General features: G+C 46.2%; 2 protein-coding genes and 1 long non-coding RNA gene across 7 annotated transcripts in view; 2 read left to right on the top strand and 1 right to left on the bottom strand.

The window, feature by feature from the left end:
* Positions 1 to 18712, bottom strand: part of LOC106028133 (uncharacterized) — a 54331-nt gene that overhangs the window by 30120 nt on the left and 5499 nt on the right. For all 4 annotated transcript variants that reach the window (XR_010046973.1, XR_010046972.1, XR_010046970.1 and 1 more), the window contains exon 2: positions 18221 to 18334. This is a non-coding gene — a long non-coding RNA (uncharacterized LOC106028133). The remainder of the gene's footprint in view (positions 1 to 18220; positions 18335 to 18712) is intronic.
* On the top strand, positions 204 to 2353 carry Mt4 (metallothionein 4). Its single transcript, XM_023566014.2, has 3 exons — positions 204 to 350; positions 1538 to 1603; positions 2099 to 2353. The coding sequence occupies exons 1-3, from the start codon at positions 320 to 322 to the stop codon at positions 2188 to 2190; spliced, it is 189 nt and encodes a 62-aa protein (XP_023421782.2). The 5' UTR covers positions 204 to 319; the 3' UTR covers positions 2191 to 2353.
* LOC100716374 (metallothionein-3) lies at positions 8199 to 9672 on the top strand. 2 transcript variants are annotated; one of them, XM_063247351.1, is made up of 3 exons: positions 8199 to 8436; positions 8674 to 8745; positions 9438 to 9672. In XM_063247351.1, the coding sequence occupies exons 1-3, from the start codon at positions 8406 to 8408 to the stop codon at positions 9539 to 9541; spliced, it is 207 nt and encodes a 68-aa protein (XP_063103421.1). In that variant the 5' UTR covers positions 8199 to 8405; the 3' UTR covers positions 9542 to 9672. The 2 variants fall into 2 exon arrangements, 1 of the variants encoding a protein (XP_063103421.1); XR_010046969.1 differs by having other exon boundaries at positions 8237 to 8436; positions 8674 to 8739.

The following is an 18712-nucleotide window of genomic DNA, read 5'->3' on the forward strand; positions in this document are numbered from 1 at the left end:
TAGATGCACAGAGCTGCCAAGTTAAGCCTGAGCCTGGCTCCTTGATACACTAGCAGGTGGCGTGGGTGCAGCCACCTGTATCCAGTTGTGACAAGTCACCCAAATGACTACTGCTCCATCTCTCCTCTGGCTTCCTCTGCCCTTTCTCCTCAGCCTACGGCGTCTGGCTGGGCCGTGTGCAGGGCGTCTGGCCCCAGGGAGAGGTGGGGTGAGCCGCAGTCCACACCTACATGGCTATAAATAGGGAGTCTGTGGCCGCTCTGCAGCCTCCCTTCTTCAGTCAGTCTTCACACATAGGAGCCATTCACACGCCTGGACCATGGACCCCGGGGAGTGTACCTGCATGTCTGGTGAGTAAGCCCGCCCACCCGGGTTCCTGAGACTCACAGCAGCATCCTACAGGGAGCATGCAGGAACCTGATTTGCTGGAACTGGTGGTCCTGACAAAGGGAATGGCTGAGAAAGGCACCTAAAATCCTTGGTCCCTCTACCTGCAGGCCCATAGGGGCAGCCATCGGAGTGAGGGCAAGGGCTCCTTCTGGCCCAGAACCTGGCCACAGAGTTGGGGTCCGTTGCTGCCCTCCACTCATCTATACTACATATTCCTGGATCCAAGTTTCTTTATCTGTAGATGGAAGTTACTAATTCTCAGCTAGCTGTATCACAGGATTGTTAGGAGAACGCAAAAGTCATTAAGCATTTGTCAGGGAGCCTATGTCGATGTCTGAGTCTTTAAAACTGCTTGGCACCATGGAAATGTGCTATCCAGGAGTAAGGCTGGGGTTCACAGCTGTCCTGGGCTTCCATAGCCTAGGAAAATGGTATCTGGAAGTCTTTGGAGCGAGCGTCTCTCACCCTTTACAGCACATGTCTGTACCAAACACTTGCCAACGAGACCGAACCTTTATCATTATGGAACCGAAAGTGATGGACAGGATGAGTTAAAAAGGAAACAGCCTGGGAGATTACGATAAGAAAACAAAGTGCGGTGTGCACTTGGGCTCGCTTACCTTTCTCCTCCTCGCTGCTCTTGGTTTCCACTGCCTTGCAAAGATGAGGAGGCATGAAAGGCGTAAGAATTCCCAGAGGAACCCTGGGCTGACTGGAGCTTGTGTAGTCCAGTGGTTCTCAGTCCTGATTACACATCAGAATCCGGTGGCAGAGGGTATACTGGGTATACAGCACCATCCTGGAGTCACAAACCCTGGGCTGCTTTTCAAAACCACTGACTGTTTTTCTCACCCAGACTTATGAATCAGACTGTCTTAGGCGGTGGGCTCAGGAATGTGCGTTTTAACAAACTCCAAGTGACACTGACACAGTCATTCCAGTTGCCGTCTGTGGCCTGTGGCTGGAACCATCGGATGGATGGTCCTCACCACTGGGTCAATGCTTTGCAGTAAGCTCACCCTCTTGTTCCTAAGCACACATCCCAAGCGCAGCCCAGCAGTCGTGGCACTGAGACAGTCTGCAGCAGGCCTTGTATTCCCTTCCATCTCTGTCCTCATGGTCATGGTGGCTGTGTCCTCTCTTCTAGGAGGAATGTGTGTGTGTGGAGACAACTGCAAATGTACAACTTGCAACTGTAAAACATGTCGCAAAAGTGAGTATGGTGACGGACACTGCTGGTTGGGAGCTAGAAAGATCTGTTCCCTCATCCTCCACCATCCAGCCATGGTGTGATGGAGGGGGTTCTGGATGAGTTTAGCCTGTTTGGGAGGGATCTGAAGTGTAACTGAGGTACATGCCTGAGACAGAAATTCCCAGCTAACCCAGGCAGGAGGGCACCGTGGTGTTTGGAACAGGAAGAAGATAGGAGAGATCTTGCTTTGCCCGGTGGCAGAGGGTATACAGGGTACACAGCACCATCCTGGAGTCACAAACCCTGGGTTCTAGTCTTGTATCTACCATTGTTCACGAGCTTGGCAAAGCTGTTCCTCTCCCTAGCCCTCTGATGGACTCTAGATGGCCCCTGAGGTCCCTTTCAGCTAACACCCCATAACCTCCTGTCCCAGGGTTTCTGCTAATATGAATCAGGGCAGGGGTGAGATGGAAATATGGACCCAAAGCTGATTTTTCCACCTTCTGACCTTTTTAGGCTGCTGTCCTTGTTGCCCCCCAGGCTGTGCCAAGTGTGCCCGGGGCTGCATCTGCAAAGGGAGCTCAGATAAGTGCAGCTGCTGTGCCTGAAACCCATCCATTGTGGTGGGAAAGGTCCTAGGAAGTTCTGTACAGTACGAGTCAAAAAGTTGAAATGATTGTACAATAAATTGTGCTTTTTATATATTTGTCCAAATGTGGTGTTGGTGACATTCATGTAAAATGGTTGGAGAAATAAAGTTTTCACGTGTGATTTGTTTGGTGTTTCAGAGCATGGTTTTACACTAACCCAGCAGGACCCAGAAATGGTGGCATCATAGGGAATCCTATAGCTGCCCATCTGCTCTGTCCTGCAGATGACTGCTCACTGCAAAATGTCATAACAGTGTGGGGCTTTCTCCTGCTAAACAAGCATTCCAGACCCCTGCACAAGGCCATGGGGAGCTCTGGGGAGTTAATGCACCAGGAACAGTCAATGACCAATGACAAATGGAAGTTAGATAAATATCCAGCACTTCCCAGCTTAAGTGAGACAACTCTGAGGCTTTTTCTGTACTGTTTTGTAGAAGTCTCCAGGAGCACTGAGTACCAGTAGTCTATGGCAGTAACCTGCTCATTAATCCTTAATCCCTTTCCTTCTTCCCTTCCTCCATTCCATCCTTCCTCCCTTCTTCCATTCCTTCCTTCCTTGCTATATTTCCTCATTCCCTCGCCATGGCTTCCTAGGATCTCCACCCAAATCAACTACTTTGAGTACAGAGTCTGCTTTGTGAGTAATCGAGCTTAGCTTGACTTTTTTGTTGGGTCTAGGATGTCTTGTGCAACCAAACCTCTTTAGTGGACTTGAATGCTGAATCAGTCACAGTCTCTGTGTCTAAAAAAAAAAAAAAAAAAAAAAAAAACCCAAGGCCAATATATAGCGGGTATCAGTGGCCTAGATTTGGTTATTTGGGTCATTTCAAGACTAGGTGACCAGGCAGATATGAACTGGGAAGAAAAGTTGGTGGATGGGGAGGAACAACGTCTTCTGTAGATTTCTTAAATGACTTGGTAGGCCAGGGATTTAGCTCAGCGGCACAAGTGCTTGATCCTGAGTTTGATCCCCAGCAAAAAAAAAAAAAAAAAAATGAAGCCGGGGATTTAGTTCAGCAGCATAAATGCCTGCCTGGTAAGTGCAAGGTTGTGACTTCGAGCCCAGTACAAAAAAAAAAAAAAAAAAAATTGAAAAAGAAAAAGAAATGACTTGCCACATGGATAGTCCCTGGAGGGGCATAGGTCCCTGGAGGTTGGCACTGGGTAGGGGACATCACTGGCTCTCCCCCACACCATGGGCACTGTAGGCTCTAAGATGCTGTGTATTTGTGCCTGCTTCTGTCAAACAGCCCTCAGGTACAGGAGTGGGTGAGAACGGAGTCTTCTCCAAGGTCACAGAGCAACTCTGGGTTGTCTTGTGGGGTTGGGTTCAGTTGGCAGAAGGAGCGGCAGGATTAGCTCTGTGCTTCTGGTACTGAGTGCTTTCCTAATCTGCACTGTCATTATGCCGGGTGCCTCCCTGGACAGGTTTTTCAATCTCCACCCATGAGCCAAGGTCACTAAGCTATTTTAAAACATCATCTTGTGGATCCTGCACAACCAGGGTCATTTGAGAGCCAGACAACCAGGGCCCGACGCTGGGTCCTCTCTGAGAATTGCTGAGGTTTTCCTCTTCACAGGCTAAGAGACCAAGGGCCCAGGGAGAATTCATACCCGTTCCTCCCCTCAAGCCCTTAGACACCACCTAGATAAAGTTCTGGACTGCAGAGTCTTGTTCCAGGGTATGAGTCTGACCTCTTCCCTGTGTCTGTCCTTTCCGAGACTGAACAGTGCCCCTGCTCTCTCAGAGAAGAGGGATGTGTCATGGGGATCGGGCTTGTAAGTCTGATGTCTACAGAGTGCAGAACAATCCAGGATAGGAGGAGAAGGGGGTGAGGGACTGCAAAGTCTGCACTTCTTGCTTTTGCCTCAGGCCCACGGGATGCAGTGCCTCAGGCTGGCTGCAGGGGGCGCTGAGGGCTGCCTAATGTGGAGAATAGATCTGCTATTTGCCAATCTCAGAGCTCCAAATGTGTACATAGGAAAGTGATTCTAGGAGAACTGTTTATTGAAAACATGTTGCAGATTAAGCAGTCTATAGGAAGAATCTCACTGAATGTTCACCATAACCGAGATGTAAAAGTGTTGTTATTCCCCGTGAATGAGGTAAACAGGGGACTCAAACTCTGGGCTGACACCAAAGTCATTGCTCTTAGGTGTATCACTCACTGCAGCTGTGAGTTTCCGGTAGCAATGGCAGGGAGGTCTGGAGAAGTATAGGGAACCCCATTACACTTGTGCTTCTGCACATCGGAAAGGTCCCTATAGTTTAGGGCCCCTGCAGGCTTTTTCTGGACCATTCCACTCTAACTCCTTCCCTCCAGCCACAGAGCTTTGCCCCAACCATACACGAGAACCGATTTTCTATCAAGCAGTGCTCCTGGAAACCCAACCACAAGGACCCCAGTCAGTTCATCATGACTCAATCATACTTCCTCAAGCTCCTCACTGATTAGAAGGGCAGATGGGAATCTAGTATTCTGTGATGTTAGTTGCCCAGCTATGCAAGATTGTTGACACAGCCAGGCTCTTACCTGAAGTGGGCAAAATGCCCCTCTCCTTGCTGTCTTGGCCTTGCCCTACTCACCACATTGGGTGAGCAGTGATTCTGAGACTCCTGAAAATTATGCCATGCTACCATCTGCCTTCTTTTAACAGAGAAGGAAACCCAAAATGGTACAGGCCTTGGCCCAAGTCACAAAGGCAATCTCTATCGCTGTTAAATTAGGAGGTTTGGTCCCTTAGGGAGCATCGTGTGTTCCGGTCCTTAGAGTCAGGAGCAAACACTGGGAACCAAGACACTGGCATAGTTGCAGTTGCTGGCTGAGGCCAATCTGGCCACCTTAAGAAAGATGGACGCAGTCAACAACCCCACCCCGCCAATGGCCATACAGGAGCAGAATCTCTTTGTGACCTATGGCACAAAGGTGCTTGGCTAGGAGGACACAGGAGGGGACAGGCAACAGAACCAGCAGCCAAGCTAGGTTTCAGCACGCCAGACACCAGCCTTGTGGAGGGCAATGTTTCTCTGGCTGCGGTCCTTCGACCACCATCTAATTTTAGTTATAATTACATATCAGTTGATCCAGTATTATTCTGAAATTTATTTTAAAAGGAAATCTGTGTCACTGTTATTGAAGAGGCACTGAATCATTTGCCATAAACATGACGTAACCATGGAGATGAATATAGAGACAACAGAGCAAAGCCATGCAATTTCTAGCTGGGCACTATGGCCTTTGGAAGCCTTTCCTGCCCCTTCCCTGACTTTTCTGCCCTTTTTCTGTTGAGGAGATCTGGAGCAGCCTGGCGCCATGCTGAGTCTCCTTAGAGTCATCAGAAAGACTGATAGAAAAAACAAGGGAGGAGTAACCTTGCTATTATGAGATTTGAATTTAATTTACAAAATCATCTCTTTGGGAAGTTTGACCAGTGGAATCAAAGTCAAGAGATGTGGTTCAAATTCTAGCTGAAAAAAAACAAACCAAAACACCTAGCCTCATTGCAACCATGCTGTGTGACTTTGACCGAGACCTGTGCTGTCTCTAGCTTCCTTATGAACAGGGGAAGGGTAGAACCATGAGTTTCTAGAAGGAATCTCAGGATTGCTGCTCAGATCATTGGATGAATGAGACAAGGACAGGTAGAGAAGAGAGAGTCACTTTGCTGCTCAAGGTTAAGACCCCTGGTGTATCAATAATCTGGTGACAGTTGGAAAAGCAATGAACCTAGTTTCCAAAGCTCACAATGATTGCTGCAGGCTCTGTAGGTTGGTCCCTGAAGTTAAGAGCTGGGCTCCTCAACATAATGATAAGAAATTGGACCTGGTTAGGATCCACTTTGAGTGTAGAGTCAGTCCTCACAGGGAGGTGCGAGGGCAGAGATTTGACAGCCTCCAAACCAGTAAACATGCAGTGTCATAGGCCAAAGCTGACACCTCCCAGGTGTTGCTGGCCATGGAGGGCCTGAATGGAGCACTTTTCAGAGAGAGGAGGAAAGACAACTTTTCTTATTGCAGCTCCAAAGATTCTGCAGTTCTCTGAAGTTTGTGTCAGTATCAAAGCACAATCAACTCCAGGAGCCTGGTGAGCAGCAGCATCCATTCTCTGTGAACTGGAAATCATAGAGAATGGATGATAGCAAAGCAGGCTGAAGAATATTGCACTTAGATTTATCTAAGTCCTGGCTCTGCCACCAGGACAAGCTACTTAATCTCTCTGAGTCTCAGTTTTCCTGCTTACAAAAATAGTGTCTAACATAAGGGTAACTGGAAAGATTCAGTGAGGTAATATGAAGTGCTTAGTAGCCTTGCACAGTGCTCAACATGGTACTTGGTGCTGTAAATCCCAGCAAATGGAAAACATCCATAGAAGCCACAGGTAATTATCTGGGCTACTCATATGAAAACCCAGGCACAAACTGCAGAGAGCCTTCCTACCTACTTGGCAAACTGGAGCTCGAAACCAGGGGGCTCCTAGACCAGTGACCCATTCTAGCTTTAGCTGCCCTGTGGATGAAGCTCCTTATTTGACATTCATCTACTAATAAATCCAGACCACTCTAAGACCTTATTTGTAGACAGTTACAAACTCGCTTTTGTACACATCCAGCAACTTCCCCAAATCCTGGCCAATTGTTCAGTCCCACGATAGTAAATTGGGCAATTGAGAACAAAGCAACAGTCTTAATCGTACTCTGGATCAATTTTAACATGGGTGTGGAACTTGCTAGACTCCTTGCTTTCTTCTGAGATCACCTGTGGATTTTCTATCCTTTAGTTGGTGTAACCCTGCATCATCTCCACCTCTCACTCTACCTGATCTCCTCTGTTGGCCCCAAGCTAATTGTAAAAGTAAAAATTTCCACAACCTCCTTAAGTGAGGACTGGTGTGTGTGACTCAGCTGGTCCAAGTCACACGCCAAGTGGAGGACACTGAGTTCCTCTCCTAGCTGTCCCCTTCTCTTTTCTCTCCCACATTTCATGCCCCAGGGGCTGCTGGATGGCCCTGTGTTTTGAAGACAGCATCTCCACTTCAGTAGGTCTCACACTTTTGACCTGCTCAGCCACAAAGGAGCCTTCTTGGGACCAGCCTGGGAAGGCGGAGAGATGGTGACAGCAGAGTTCAAGTTGCTATCCCAGCATCACCTTGGCATATGATGCCAGAATTCCAGCAACCAGCTGGGGAGGTGGGGGAGATTTTCCCAGAGCTGGATCTGCATCTGGACTCGGCAACAGAAATAATCTCAAGCAGTTTAGACTCTTTTTACCGCCTCCTCCCCATTCCCAGCCAACTCCCCATACGGGCAACTGAACCCAGGGAATGCTGGGTTATATGTCCAGCAAACCACACCACCACCTGCTTGTATTGTTGTTGTTATTTTTATTTTCAGTACTGGAGATTGGACTCAACTGCACCCTGTTAATGAATTACATCTTCTACCCTTTTTATATTTTATTTTGAGAAAAGGTCCCACTAAATTGCCCAGGCTGAACTCGAACTTGAGATCCTCCTGTCTCAGCCTCCTAAGTAATTCAGATTACAGGTTGTGCCACCATGCCAGCTTCTCGCTTGACTCTGATAAGCCACTTTCCTGGATGTAAGATGGGTCAGGAGGGGGTTGGGGGTAGTGATGGGAAAATGTTCCCAGAGGCCTTCTGTCCAGAGACCATCGTTCTAGGCTTCTTTCTGAGTCCCCTTCTCCGGGCCCCTTTTTCCTGATTCGTATAGCGGAGGGATAGGAGTCAAAGATTTCAAGGTGCTGGACAGGGACACATGGGAAGATGGCCCTTTATCAGTGCACACGAGAGCGCTTAGTACCCCCAACCCAGCACCCAGTTTGAATGAAACTGGCGCCAAGAATTCTAGACTGGGGGGATGAGAGGCAGAGACGAGGTAGGGGTACCCCAAGCGCCTCTCTCCTGCGCTTTCTGATCCGGTGCGTGCGCACTTCTCCCTGCGCGGTACCCATGGCGGCGAGGGCAGCAGACAGCTGTCGCAGTGCGCACAGGCGGAGAGCGAGCACCGCCGAGCAGAGGCTGACGCCCGGGCTTTGCACGCGCGCCCCCGCCTGGGGCTATAAAAACCGCGCCACCTGCTGCCACCGCTAAGCAGTGCGTTCAGTTGCCTGGAGAAGCCAATTCCCCTCTCTACTGGCTGGCTGCCTGCTTCGACATGGACCCCGAGACCTGCCCCTGTCCTACTGGTGAGCTCCCTGCGGCACCCCACACCCCTTAACTGGCAGAGTCCCACGCCCTACGGCTTTGCTCAAGGACAGGAGGAGGAGAAGGGGCCCCCTATTTCCCATCCTTAACCTTGTAAAGGATGGGGGCGTCCAGGTAGCGAGGAGCAGTGAGAGCAGATTGGCATCTCCTCCTCTGAAGCGTGGGGCCGCCGAGTTCACGGATTTAATTAACCCTTCTGGCGGCGTCTCCCCCTCTAGGTGGATCCTGCACCTGCGCTAACTCCTGCAAGTGCGAGGACTGCAAATGCACCGACTGCAAGAAGAGTGAGTGCACCACCCGCCCTCCCCGCCCAGAGAGACCGGAAGCTCCCCCTTCCGGCTTTGCAGCCCCCGGGAGAACAGAGAGCCCAGGGTGGGGTATATTTTGTAAATTCCCAGAAGACTCCAAAGGGCAGCTGAGGATTAGAATCGCTGCCCTGAAACAACTCTTCCCTGATCCCCTCTCTTCAAAACCTCCAGTGTCTGGGGAGACCACCCAAGTGAGGCTGGGGGCGGCTCTGGGTTCTGCTCCGTGGTCCCTCTCAGCAGTGTGATGTGCATGGAGGGTTAGGAGGTGGGAGAGGGTCTCCCTTAGTCTTTTGGATGTGAGACAAAGCACAGAGCCCCATGGATTTCCTGACCCTGCCACACCTCTGGGTTTTTCCTGCAAGCCCCTCTCAAGGCCTTTTATGCTGGCAGGCTTCCTCCTTAAGGCCTAACAATAGCTCGGCCTGGGCTCACCACACCATCCCTGGGAGTTCTTTGTCACCCAGGAGAGTGGCTGTGGGCTGGGTAAAGGGTGACCTTCAGGCGGGAGCCCAGCGTGCAGCTTCAGCACCATAGATGCTGAGTCACATCAGATGTGAGAGCAGAGAGGGGATGGCATCCTGGCTGAACCAGAATGACTTCCCGGCCCCCAGCACCCTCTCTGCCCTCCCCTGTGATGGGGAGCATTGATCTGAACACCCCCATCTTATCTGCAGGCTCCTGCTGCCCTGCGGAATGTGAGAAGTGTGCCAAGGACTGTGTGTGCAAAGGTGGGGAGGGGGTCAAGGCGGAGGAGGAGAAGTGCAGCTGCAGCCACTGAAGACGTGGCCCTCCACGGAGAGCATGTGAATAGTGCTCAGTGGCCCAGGGCCACCTCTGCCTGTAGCGGGGTGTGGCTTTACCCCCCCCCCCCCATAAGTGACAATAAATTCCATGAACACTATGAAACAAGGAGTCAGTCTCTTCTTAAAGGGGAAGGAAGGGTGTGGAGATGGGGCACCTACTCCAGGGACCCACCTAGTTCAAAGTGAAATCTTGAGACTGGAGCAGGTCTTTTGGCAACTGGGAGGGTGCCCTGGGAGCACAGCACCTTGTACTTCACTGTAAATCCTCCTGTAAAGTCGAGCTCAGCTCTGGAGAAAAAGAAACCAGACCCACTGAGGTTTCTCTCTGCAACTGCAGAGCCTCACTTTCTTCACTTGTGCACTGGGGCAGGGGGATTTTAAAACTCACCTCCACTCAGGGGCTTCTGAAACTGCCTGTTCTCATCCCCCAGGGTTCCCCTTGGCAAGCTAGGGCTGTGTTTTCAAGGCCTCCTGCCTGAGTAGCCTGTCTCCGCAGAGCGGATTGTTCAGCTCCTTTTCAAATCTTCTCATCTGGCAATTTGCTCCCAGCCCCATTGTCTTTAAGGCTAAGAACAGAAATATGAGCTTTTGTCTGCAGTGGCTGTGGTCCAAGCTTTGGTGAAAGAACGCTCAGGCCTATGTAGATGGCTAAGAAGGGGAAGACACACAGGTTTCTCTGTAAGAGGATATAAGGTTATAAACACTTCGGTTTTCCTCCAAGTTAGTTTTTCTGTACATTCCATTCCAAAGCTTACCAGGATCAGGATGTTTTTTAATCTAACACTGAGTTACTGAAAAAGAGAGTTCAAGAAGAGCCAGGCTGGCTTTGAAAAGAAGCAACACAAGAGACTTGCTCTCACTGGCCAACCCCACTTGTTCCAAAGCACTAGGAAGCAGTGCTGGCTCCAGAATGGACCAGAAACAACCCGAGCAGCACACACACCACCACCCACAGGTGTCAGTAAGAGATGATCAAGTCTAGTTAGTGACCAATGTTGGCACAGTTGCAGAGCGTATAAAAATAAATTTCAATTGACTTAAATACCTTAAACAGCAAAATTCAAAGCTATAAAAAATTTTTGGAAATGAGGAAATAGGAGAATGCTTAAGGTTTTGAGACAGAAAAAGCCCACTGGAGCTGGGAATAATAGCACACACACCTGCTTGTAACCCCTGTACCAGGTTAGGCCCGTTAGGTTGAGGCAGGAGGATCAAAAGTTCAAACCCAGCCTGGGACATTTAACAGCCTAGACTTTGTCTCAGAATATGCAATTTCAAAAGGGTTGGGGATGTAGCTCAGTGCAAAGGCTCTGGGTTCAATCTCTAGTACCCACCCCCACATATACAAAAGATAAACTTGAGATCAGTGGTACAGCACTTATTTAGCATGCCTGAGGCCCCAGGTTCAATCTCTATTACCACAGAATAAGCAAAACAAAACTAACTCACCTCATACCCACTAGGATGGCTAGCATATTAAAAACAAACAGAAAATGTAGAGAAATTGGAACTATTGTGTATTGTTGGTGGAAACACAAAATTTCCAGAGCAAGCACTGTGAGAAAGTCTTGCAGTTCCTCAAAAGTCAAAAATAGAATACCATATGATCCAGCAAAAAAATGTAAAAATAGTTCCTGGTGAGATATGAGAATTCTCTTGTTCATGGCAGCTTTATTCATCACAGCCAAAAGATGGATGCAACCTACGTGTCCACTGATGAATGAGGGGACAAAGAAATGGCATGATACAAACACAACAGGCTATTATTCAACCCAAAAAAGGAATGCGTTTTTGCCACGTGCCACAACGCGGGTGAACCTGGAAGTTATTACAGTAATGAAATTAACTGGTTACAAAAGTCCAAATACTGTGTGATTCTATTTACATGAGGTACTACAACAATCAAATTGGGTCCACATAAAGGCAGAAAGTACAATGGAGATTTCCGAGGGCTGCGAGAGGGAGAGATAGGAATTGCTTAATGGGCTGGGAGTTTCAATTTTGCAAGATGAGAAGTGCACTGCAGATGGGGTGCAACGCTGTCTCTGAAAGGTTTTGCCCTAGAATAAATTACTGTACTGTTATGGCAGAGGTCTAATATGGTGGAAGGCCAAAGCGGAAGGCCTACCAATTCCTGCTTCTTCCTCAGCCTTAATTGCAACTCCTCTTTCTGTTTGCGCGGAAGGAAATTCCAGTCAGCTCCTAGTATGTCATCAGTGCCCGCCCTAAGCATCACCCCTGCTCAAAGGTTACATATGTCCCATACCCCCAATATTCCGGTTGAAGGAGACGGCCCAGCTGCCGTGGGTTGTGTGCTCCTTCCCACGTCCTCACCACAATAAACCTATTCTTTTTGTACTTTTGATTTTCTATTGTGCCAGAAAACTCTTTCGGTCTCAATGTACTAAACATTACTGAACTGTACACTTAAAGGTACTTAAGATGGTACAGTTTATATGTACTTGTTTTAAAACCGTTTAAAATGCTAGTTTTAAAAAGCATCCTAGGCGTGGTGGTACAAACCTGTAATCCCAGTGAAGCAGGAAGATTTAGAGTGAAGACCAGCCTGGGTTGCCTCGCAAAGCTCTGTCTAAAAAAATAAAATAATAAAAGCTAAATACAATAGAAACTAGTTGCTATATTGTGTGTTCTGGACTGAATTATCCTTCCTCTAAATTCAAGTTGAAGTCCTAACCCTCAATGTGACTGACTGCATTTGGATATGGGACCTACAGTGAGCTAATTAAGGTTTAATGAAGCCTAAGGATGAGGCCTTGATATTTACAAGGATTAGTAACCTGATTAACAGAGAAGGGTGGATAAATGGTTACATGTTTCCATTCCCTTCTGTAGTGTAAATTGGTTAGAGCCACTTAGGAGGATATTTTAGCAGTAGTTATTCAAATTTAAAATGTATGCACCTTCAACCTAAGAGATTCAGTGTATCATTTGTATGTGCAGAAGTCTAGCTAAATATCCTCCAGTATGAAATTAATTTAAGCATGATCATAATGAATATGCAATGAAAAGAATGGGGTAAGACCATGGGAGCAGCAGCAATCTGCATAGGATCTTAGGAAAGATAAAAACCTAATAACTATTATAGAGAATATACGTTCTCTATATAATGGTTATTGTACTTCACTTTTGAATCCTTTTACAGAGTGATGGATGAACATTTAGGTGGCTGTTAGTTTTTTTTTGTTATTGTGGTTCTATTTTCTGAGACAAGGTCTCACTATGCAGTTCAGGCTGGCCTTGGGCTCACTTTGTAGCCCAGGTTGGTCTCAAACTCTCAATGATGCTCCTGCCTCAGCCTCCAGAGTGCTGGGATTACAGCTGTGAGCCACCACACCGGGCCCCTTTTCATATTTAGTAGGAGCTGTCAAATAGTTCTCTCCTGAGGCTATTCCAATTTGTACATCACCATTAATATCAGAGTATTTTTAATGCTTCATTTCCTTGCATTCTGTTAACCTGGCATTTTGGCAAACCTGGTAGATAAAATGATGACATTCTAGTTTTAAATTGCATCTGTCCTTAAAGTGGTGAGTTTGAACACATTTTCGTTAGTTTACTGTCAATTTTGTGGTCATTTCCTGTGATAACTGGCTCCTGTTCTTTATCTTTTTTTCTACTCAGTTATTCACCATTTCTTTTTAAAATATAACTTCATTGTTTCCTTTACTGAAAGGTCTTTATATATGATGACCCCTGTTACTTTGCCTCTCATCTACTTTGGATTTTTCAGGAAGTTCTCAAAGTTTCTGATCCACTAAAGGCATTCATCAAGAATGCCTTTATTTTATTTTTATCAAGATACAGTTTATGGCATAAAATTCACTCATTGTAACTGCTCCCTAAGTACTAGCAAATTTTTAGAATTGAGCAACCATCATCAGTTTTAGAACATTTCTGTTATCCAAAAGTTCCCTTGCACCTGTCTGCAGCTAATTTGCAAGTATCCCTAGATCTGTTTTTTGTTTCTTTGAGTATACCTTTTCTGGATATTTCATATAAATAGCAGAATACAATAAGTAGCCTTTTTATGTCCAGCTTCTTTCACTTAGCATAATATTTTTGAGATTCATTCTATGTTGATGCAGTTGTTTGTAATTTTTTTTTCCTTTTTCCTTTTTATCGGTACCAGGGATCGAACTCACGACCGTCTGCTTGCAAGGCAGGTGTTTATGCCGCTGAGCTAAATCTCCAGCCCCAGTTGTTAGTAATCTGATGTTCTGTTTTACCATGATGGGATCAAACCAGGGCTTCATGCACTCTGCTATGGAACTGTAATCTGATCCTGTATATTGCTTTTTTTCCATTGCTGAATAGTATATCAATATAATACATTTTGTTTACCCATTCACCAGTTGATGGGTACTTGAGCTGCATGGATGTGCTCATAAATAGCTATGAATGAATGTGCATGAGTCTCTGTATGGACATATTTTTATTTTTCTTGGGTAGATATTTAGGAGCAGAATTGCTCTATGTTCAACTTTTGAAAAAAAATACTTCTTTCCAAAGTGGTGCTATCACTTTATAATTCTACCAGAAATACATAAAGGGTCCAATTTCTCCATATTCTCACCGACAATTTTTTCTCTCTCTCTTTTTTTAATGGCTGGGGATCAAACCAAGGATTTTACAAATGCCAGGCAAGTGCTCCACCACTGAGCTACATCCCTGGCCCTTTCTATCTTTCTTATTTTGAGATAAGGTCTCATTAAGTTGTTCTGACTGATCTTGAACTTGCAGTGCAGTCTCAGCCTCCCAAGTAGCTTTGATTACAAGCATGAACCACCATGTCTGGCTCTCACTTTTTCTGTCATACCCATTCTAGAACGCATGGTGTGGTGCCTACTGTGGCTTTAGTTTGCATTCTCACAGTGGTCAGTGGCATGGAACATCTTTGCATGTGCTTATCCATTGTAACCTGACTGGCTTTCTTTGATGACATATCAATTTGAATATTTTGCCTACTTTTTTCTGTTTATTGCAGTAAATATACATAGAATAGAATTTATCATTTATAAGTGAACAATGCAGTGGCATGAAGTACTTTTACATCATCGTGAAACAAGGCTATCGACCCTCTCTAGAACTCTTCCGTCTTTCCAAATTGAAACTCTGTATTCATTAAACACTCTTTCCAGCCCCTGGTGCCACCATTCTACCTTCTGTATCCATGAATTTACGATACTTCACATAAGTAGATTCATACCATATCTGTCTTTTTTTTTTTTTATCAGTACCAGGGATCGAATGAATTCATGACCATGCACTTGCAAGGCAGGCACTTATACCACTGACCTAAACCCCTAGCCCCACCATATCTATCTTTGTGTGTTTGGCTTATTTCATTTAGCATGATGTTTTTAAGTTTCACCCACGTTGTAGTATGTGTTACAATTCATTTCTTCCTAAGGTTGAGTAAACGTTCCATCATATATACATACATAATTTTGTTTACCCATTTATCAGTGAACACTTGAATTGTTTCTACTTTCGGCAATCATAAGTAATGCTGCTCTGAACATTGTCATATAAATGTCTGATTGAGTCCCTGCTTTTAATTCTTTTGGATATGGATCTCTGCCTATTTATTTATTTGTCTTTTTGATACAAGGTCTTGCTATGCCCTTAAAGCTGGCCTTGAGCTCAGGCTGGTGTGGAATTTGCAAGGATCCTCCTACCTCAGCCTCCCACATGCTGGGATTACAGGCGGGTGCTGCCATGCCTGGCTACTCTCTCATCTTTAAATTTAGTAGTTTGTCTTATTATTGAATTATAGGAATTCTTTATATATCTTGGATATCAATCAGTTCTTTATCATATACGAGTTTTTCAATTTCCTCCCGCTCTGTAACTTGTCTTACTTTCTCATTTGTGCTTTCTTTAAAAGCACAACTTTTTAAATTTGAGGAAGTCTAAGTTATCAGTTTCTTTCTTTGATAGATTGTGGTATCGTATCTAAAATCCCCTTGCTTAATATAAGGTTATGAAAATTTTCTCCTGTTTCTTTTCTTTTCTTCTTCTTCTTCTTTTTTTTTTCTTTTGAAACAGGGTCTCAATATGCAGTTCAGACTAGCCTTGAGCTCACTTTGTAGCCCAGGCTGGTCTCGAACTTGCAGTGATCCTCCTGCCTCAGCCTCCCAAATGCTAAGATTCTAGATGTGCACCCCCACGCCCAGCTCTCCTGTTTCCTATTAATGTTCTATAATTTTAGTTCTATGGCCCATTTTTACTTAATTTTTTGTCTGGTGTGGGATGTTCTAATTTTTTACATGTGGATATCCAGTTATCTTAAAACTGGATTTGAAAAACCTATCCTTTATTAAATTGTCTTGGCACTTTTGTCAAAAATCATTAATAGGTGTTGATTTCCTTTCAGATTTCTAATTCTGATCCATTGATCTTGCATCAATGTGCAACACATCACTAACTATGGCTTTATTATAATGTTTGAAATTGGGTAGTATGAGTTCTCCAACTTTGCTGTGTTTCTGGTGATATTATTTATTGTTTGCCATCATTTAGCCTTTTTGTGAATGGTCTTTTCTGATTTTCCATGGGATTCTGAGAAGTTCAAAGGACTTAAATATCCACTGAGTCTACCATCTCAATCCAGCGCTCTAGCCATGCTTCACAAATGTATTTATGGATGTCTAAATTACCCTGCCTGAGCTGGTCACAGAGTACATGAAAAGAAATGGCCTCTGACCTTCAAGAAACTCACAGACTAGAGGGAAGGGTGAAGGCATCCCCCAGAACATCCTGAATGGAATCCTGGAGGCGTTCCTCCTTCTTTCTTCCTTTCTAGAAACTGTGAAGCTCACTGTGTAGCTCAGGCTAGGCTGGAACTTGCAATCTTCCTGACTCAGCCTCCCTAGTGCTGGGATTATAGGTATGTACCACCATGCCTGGCTCTGGATATATTGAAGATGAAAGAAATTTCTAGACCAAGCTCTTTTCATTTTTCACAAAAGAGAGACTGAGGTTCAGGGGAGAAGTGGGGTTAAAAAATGTAGCTCTGGTGGCTCCAGTAAGAGAGAACCCCCATCAGTTAGGGAGCTCAGAGAAAAGTTCTTGGAGGAGAAAGCATCTGAAATGGGCTTTAGGGGCTCATAGTGGGGAGCAATCCATGGACTACATGTAAGGGGTGTGGGTTGGCAGGGCTTGGGGTAATGAGGGTGATGCCTCAGGATTTAGCTTCTCCCAAAGTGCAAGCTGTTAACATGGATTCTCCACAAGGCAGGCACTGCCCTGCATGGGGTCTCCTTCCTGGTCACTGGTGGAATTCAATTTTCTCCTATTCCCCAGCACCTACCATAAGTCAGGCATTGTGCCAGGGGCCTGAGGTATGGTACCGAGCAACACAGACCCAACCCACAGCCTTCAGGGGGTGGGCGAGGAGAAGGATTAGACACCTGCAGAAGCTATGAAGCAAACAGGCCAAGTGCATGGCCAACAGCACCACAAGCCCACTTCAGCCCCTCACCAAGGAGGGGCTTTACCTTTCACTGAGCCTCAGTTTCTCCCTCTATAAAATGGGAGTCAAAGCTCCATATTACAGAGCTGTTGCAGGGCATGAGTTCACAAAGGACATCTTTAGCTCCCGGCTCAAGGACACTGGCTATGTGTAGCTCCTTTAGGATGAGTAACTGTAACTGTACAAAGTGCTACCAAGAACAGATGGACTTTCTGGAGACAGAGGGACTCAGGCTGCCTTGAGACCTAGGAAAGCCTTTCTGGAGAAATGACCTTTACACTGAAACCCAACAGATGGGGAGAGTGAAGGGAGAGACTTCTAGACCCAAGGAGCAGCATGTGCAAAGAGCCTGAAGTCAGATGGCTGGCTATGGCCTCTTTGCTGACGTAGGCAGACTCTGTAGATGCAGCCAGCAATCCCCAGCCATGGTGGTGGTGGCGAGGGTGGGTGGTGGGGTGCCTTTGGAATCCTGTCCCTTTGAATATGGCCTGGACATGACGACCAGCTGCTAACAAACACAATACTGCAAAAATGATGAGAGGTCTGGGGCTGGGGATTTAGCTCAGCGGCATAAGCACCTGCCTTGCAAGCGCGTGGTCGTGAGTTCGATCCCTGGTACTGGTAAAAATACAAAAATACAAAAAAAAAAAAAAAAAAAAAAGTGATGAGAGGTCACTTGCATGCTTTGTGACAAAACACCACAATGTAATTTCTAAAGTTGGAGGAAAAATGAAGCAGACTTAGTGGCAGAGCACATGTTCAGCACCCATGAGGCCCTGGTTAGATCCTTGGCATCCTCCTCCATACCACTCCCCTCAAAAAGTGAAGCTGACTTCCAGTAACTTGAAAAGGGGGAAGATTTTTACTTTCAGGAACAACATAAGAGTACCAAGAGAATTTCTTCTATACAGAAACAGTCTTCTAAAATCAAATTTTCATCTGTGCTGACTGAGGCTGGCAATGGTGTACATTTTCTGATAGTATGAAGTGAAAAGTTTCCTCTCCATCCCAGTCCTGTGTGGCAGGGCAGGGGAAGGAATGGACTCTGCTGAAGGGGACTGTCATATTTATGGACCATCCTGGGAGACGTCATGTCTGGAGGCTTTTGAATACATGCAGCAGCAGTATCTCACCGAGGATGAACAGGTGAGATACTCACCCTTCTTGCTGGCACTCTCTGGCCCTCACTGGCTCCCCATGCTGCTGTGAGATACCTGGAGAAGTTCCACACGGCCACGAAGCTGGAGACCTCCAGCTGTCAGCTCCCAAGAAACTGTAACCAAAGCCTTGGATCAGCAGTCCACAAGAAGGAAATCCCACCCACAATCACATGAGGGAATCTGAAGGCAGATCCTGTCCCCACTGTTCCTGCGATGACTGCAACTCTGGCTGTCACCTAGATTGCTGTCTGTGAGACATCTAGAGCCAGAAGGCCCAGCTAAACTTTGCCAAGTTCCTGCCTTACAGAACCTGCAGGTGTGGTAATACATGCAATAACACATATGTCCTGTCCTAATCTGCTAAACTGTGGGTCAGTGGGCTATGTAGCAATATTTGGGGTGGGAGTTATTAATACACTCCCACCCAAAGTAAAGAATAGATAGTAGAAAGAGGAGGAAACAAGACTGTAGCAAAAACCTTGGAATCAGAA

The sequence above is a fragment of the Cavia porcellus genome, unplaced genomic scaffold (genome assembly GCF_034190915.1).
Source record: "Cavia porcellus strain 051 isolate PalLab524CR breed Dunkin Hartley unplaced genomic scaffold, mCavPor4.1 scaffold_4, whole genome shotgun sequence".
Classification (NCBI taxonomy): Eukaryota; Metazoa; Chordata; class Mammalia; order Rodentia; family Caviidae; genus Cavia; species Cavia porcellus.